This window comes from Acyrthosiphon pisum, chromosome X (genome assembly GCF_005508785.2).
Source record: "Acyrthosiphon pisum isolate AL4f chromosome X, pea_aphid_22Mar2018_4r6ur, whole genome shotgun sequence".
Taxonomy (NCBI): Eukaryota; Metazoa; Arthropoda; class Insecta; order Hemiptera; family Aphididae; genus Acyrthosiphon; species Acyrthosiphon pisum.
Window position 1 is genome coordinate 55,829,969 of NC_042493.1, and position 4,571 is coordinate 55,834,539.

Consider the following 4,571-nt stretch of genomic DNA (forward strand, 5'->3'; position numbering starts at 1 on the left):
AGGCAGACCAATGGTCTCGTGTGGCCGCTGAGTCTCTGGTCTATAATATTCGATCATATTCAAAATCATTGAGACTTGAAAATTATGTATTTATCAGTGTTAAAATTATCTTGTTTACATATTTCATACATATTATTCCTATGACCTATCTGAGTATTTACCTTTTCGAATATTTATATACCTGTCTATATTTTAAAATTCTAAAATACTACTTCAGAATCGATTTTTTTTCTTTTTGACAAAAATATTGTTTTATTTATTTTTCAGATACGACAATGAATAAACGTAATATCGTTATCTAATAAAAAATATATATACGGTCGCAGTTGAAAATATTTAATATACAACACGTATATATTATTATCGTCACGAAAATTGTTTCTCGTGTATATCTTGTAGTTGTGCATTTTACATTTTGTACGTCAGAACTCGAAATTGGATTACGTAAATAATAGATGAACATAAATTGTATTCGTTTGAATACGATATGAATATAAGAGATACCTAGTCAATAATATAAAGTCCAATATACAAAAATTTCCAATATATGAATATAACGCCCAATATGCAACATTTATAGTTCAAAATCCAAATTAGACAATAAAATATATATGTACTCTATACAGGTTAATTTAGCCAAGCATAGGTAATCAGCCACATGTTATCTTTTAGTACGTAATGTATATAAAATTTAAATTTTGGTTTTTTAAATTTAAAGTATACCTGCACTAATGGAACATATTTTAAAATACATAGGTACTTACATTTTTTTATACCATTTAAGGAGTGTCTGTGATAGTGATACCGAATTTTCTTTTTCAAATAAGAACCACCGTTTTTCTGTAAATATTGTTTTATCAGATGACTTTTTTTTAAATGTTGATTTATCTAAATCGATATTTAACCAAGTAGTTTTTGGGCACCTATTTAACTTTGTGTTATAAGGATACTAAGTCCATTATAATAATTATGTTTGGAATATATAGAGGCTATATGAATTTTGATAGTTAGAAAATCAAAGTAATTACCTACCTACTAATTATTAATAATAACGTATAAATATTTTATGACTTGAACATTTTGTATATGTACAGTAAATATCTATACTAGTTTAAATATATTTTAAATATTTCTAAGATAATTTTTTAGAGCTATCATCCTTAGTATATAAATTTTAATTACTCAAAATTTAGTCGTTCAAATAAGATACTTTTTGAATGGTATAAATATCTAAGAATCTTAAATATACTTAAAGTTTCCAAATTTTCAAATTGGAAAAAAATTCATTATTAAATTAAAAATGGGAGTGATCATAATATATACTTGGTGAATCATCCTGAATATTTAATTGAGTCCAATGAAACGACATCCAATATACAAACTCTACCTGTATAGTTTAATTTTGTTAAGCATTCTATTTTAGCACTCATTCTTGTTTAACATAATAATTATATCATGTGTAGGTATACGACACATTATTATATCATCACGTTGGATAATTGCGTTCGAAATAAACTATAAATTGCTATTTGTACATTTTCCATATATTTTATTTCTCTTTAATCGTACGACACGAAGACCGAATAATAACTATCGGACCTCGTTATTAGCTTTCAGCGCCTCACGTCTTTACATTACGCGGTGACGTAATATTATTGGTGTCGATACGCTTGCAACAGGGACGTCTCGACGATGAGTTACCAACAGGTATAACTACCTATACATATAACAATATAAGTAAATTGATAATCGAGTAAAGGCGAAAAATCGCTTTTGAACGAATCGATCGCATCGCTCTATAGAGCACAAGCCGAGCCGACAGAATTAATGGTTTTTCTGACGTTGAAATTAAAAATAACCGAATGAAAAAAAGCTGAGAGGATTATAAAACGCTGCTGTCGGTACGATATTTTATGGCATATGCACTCTACTGAAGCCGACCTACAGTCACAGACCCGAAAATCGTCTCTTTTTTTTTTCACCGACGTTTTATTTCCAGCAAGCAGCACTCTAACAAATGGCCGAAACAATAATAATAATAATAACAATAAAAAAGAAGAAGAAAAATAAAATGCTGTCTTCACACCGTTGAGAATTGGAATCGAATGTAATGAAATTCAAATTCAAACAATTAATACCACGAACAATAACACTAGCTGTATAACCCGACTTGACTTGAGAAAAAATTAACACATATAAAATATGGCTCTATATTGGTGCAAGTATCTTGGTTTTTGTGTACTAACCAGGGACTGGAACTGAACCTAAAAGAACCGATTCTGGAACCGAAACCTTTATAATATTAAGAACCGGAAGCGGAACCGAAACCAAAAAACCTTAAACTTTATTTAATAAATAAAGTACCGGAACCGAACCAGAATTTTTAAATTAAATAGGTTCTGTTGGTTCAAAAAAAATAGTTTTATTTATCATAATTTAATGGTATTACTGTTTTGTATATAAACTATGATTGATCATATGAGTTTTCTTATATTTCTCATACTATTAATTAAACCCGCATTCTGGATAGGTATTTAAAATCATTATACCTACTTTTCATTACATATATCACGGACAATCTGAATATTTTTTCAGAATGAAAATCGTGATAGTTTTCAGCACGTATCGTTGGAATTAGAAACAGTAGTTTTTGACAAAAAAAGACGTGGTAGTGAGGCCCCTTAACACTTGGTATATATTTTCAAACATGGTTCAAAATATTCTCTAAATTGTTCTAGGTATTATTTCTAAGAACAATATCTGAAAAATGTTTGTAAAATGCAGTCGAGTAGTTTTTTTATTATATAAACCAAAAACATACATTAATTTTTATAATATAATATATACATATATGTAGGTATAGTTATTATATGAAAGTCTCTTTTATTACCGAAACCACTATGGCAAGTGGCAAACCTTAAAAATAAATTCTGACACCCTATAGACACCAACTTAAAAAATTAAAATATAAACACTCCTCAAGTCTCAGGGAATATTATGTGTGCACAATTTGGTGCCAATTGGATACCGACGTGGTATAGGAAATTGGCGAGTATACCTTAGTACCTAGGTTCTATCAAACAGGCAATCTATACTATTATATAAAATGGTAAGGGTTTTCTTAGACCGCGTTAACCGAGAAAACTACCAAACCGATTTGGCTGAAATTCTTTACTGTTATACTTGACAGTCTGCTGGAGGTCATAAGATCACTTTTGTTTAGAAAAATCCACCAGAAAGTAGGAAATATGGATGTCAAAATACAACAGTGGCGCGATCTGTCCAGAAAAAATAAACTAATTAATAATAAAAAGTTGTTGTTGTTGTTGCAGATTAAAATAATAATAGTGTATTATGGTTGCTATTGGCATGTTTGTTGATTTGAGTTATTATTTTTCGTGAATTACGTGTACGCCCATTACGAGCATAATTTGTGCTTACTTTTTGATTATTCTTTTGAGTTAAATTTTGGGTAAGTGGCTAATTCATCATCATGCAAAGAGCGCTAAGAGCATACATTGGCAGAAGAACTGCCAATGCTACTCGAATGTATAACAGAATGTATAACACACCAGAACGTTCTCAAACACTTGCACAGGAACAACGTAACGCTTCGAGTATGAAATCAGCGTTTAATTATAAATCCGAGATTGATTATTTAAATATTAAAGCGCTTCAAATAGGACCAATGACGATATTATGTCCTAAGTGCAATGCAAAAAAATGGAAAGATGAAACCAATGGACTTTGCTGCGCTGACGGTTAAGTTGTTTTACAACAATTTGAGGATCTTCCAGAATTAATTAAAAGTTTAATTGATAATTCTCACCCTCTATCAAAACATTTCAAGATAATTCTAGACGGTATAATACTCTGTTTCAAGCAGGGCTTGAAACCGATTGAAATAATTTCGGTTTCGGTTTTGAATACCGGTTTCTAAATTTTACGATTTCGGTTTTAACTTAGCAATACCGGTATTAAGAAATTTCGGTTTCGGTTTCGGTTTTGAATACCGGTTTCTAAATTTTTTGGTTTCAACTTAGCAATACCGGTATTAAGAAATTTCGGTTTTGCATACCGGTTTCTAAATTTTTCGGTTTTGGTTTTAATTTTTCAATACCGGTATTAAAAATGTAATTTCGATTTTGTATACCGGTTTTTAAATTTTTAAAAACGGATTTCCAAGCAGACTTGAAATTATAATTGAATGGTTTTATTATACTTAATTACTTGATAAGTTATTTGAATGTGTGATACAAATAAGAGAAATGTTTTAATAGGAGTGATTTTTTTAATTTGATTCTACAAATTACAAGCTATAAGGAACCTAGAAGTTAGATTAAAATTAGAACAGTTTAAACTTTAAAGATAATATGTAGTACATTCATCACTAGACTATCTTTCTTTTAATGCAAACCTCTTCCTTGTTCGAATTTTTTCTTTTGTAGCATTTTATTAATAACAATGAAATAATACTTAATTGTCTTATAAACAAAGTAAATATTTACCTATAATAAAAAAGGACATACATTCACTATTAAGTATTTTCACATTTGAAATTTTTTTTTTTT

General features: G+C 29.1%; 1 protein-coding gene across 1 annotated transcript in view; it reads left to right on the forward strand.

Annotated features, from left to right (window-relative positions):
* Nucleotides 1-3,493: 3,493 nt before the first annotated feature.
* The window catches only part of LOC107884118, a 5,100-nt gene continuing 4,022 nt past the window's right edge, over nucleotides 3,494-4,571 (forward strand). The window contains exon 1 of the mRNA XM_016805610.1: nucleotides 3,494-3,761. Coding sequence (XP_016661099.1) covers nucleotides 3,494-3,761 — 268 coding nt within the window. The remainder of the gene's footprint in view (nucleotides 3,762-4,571) is intronic.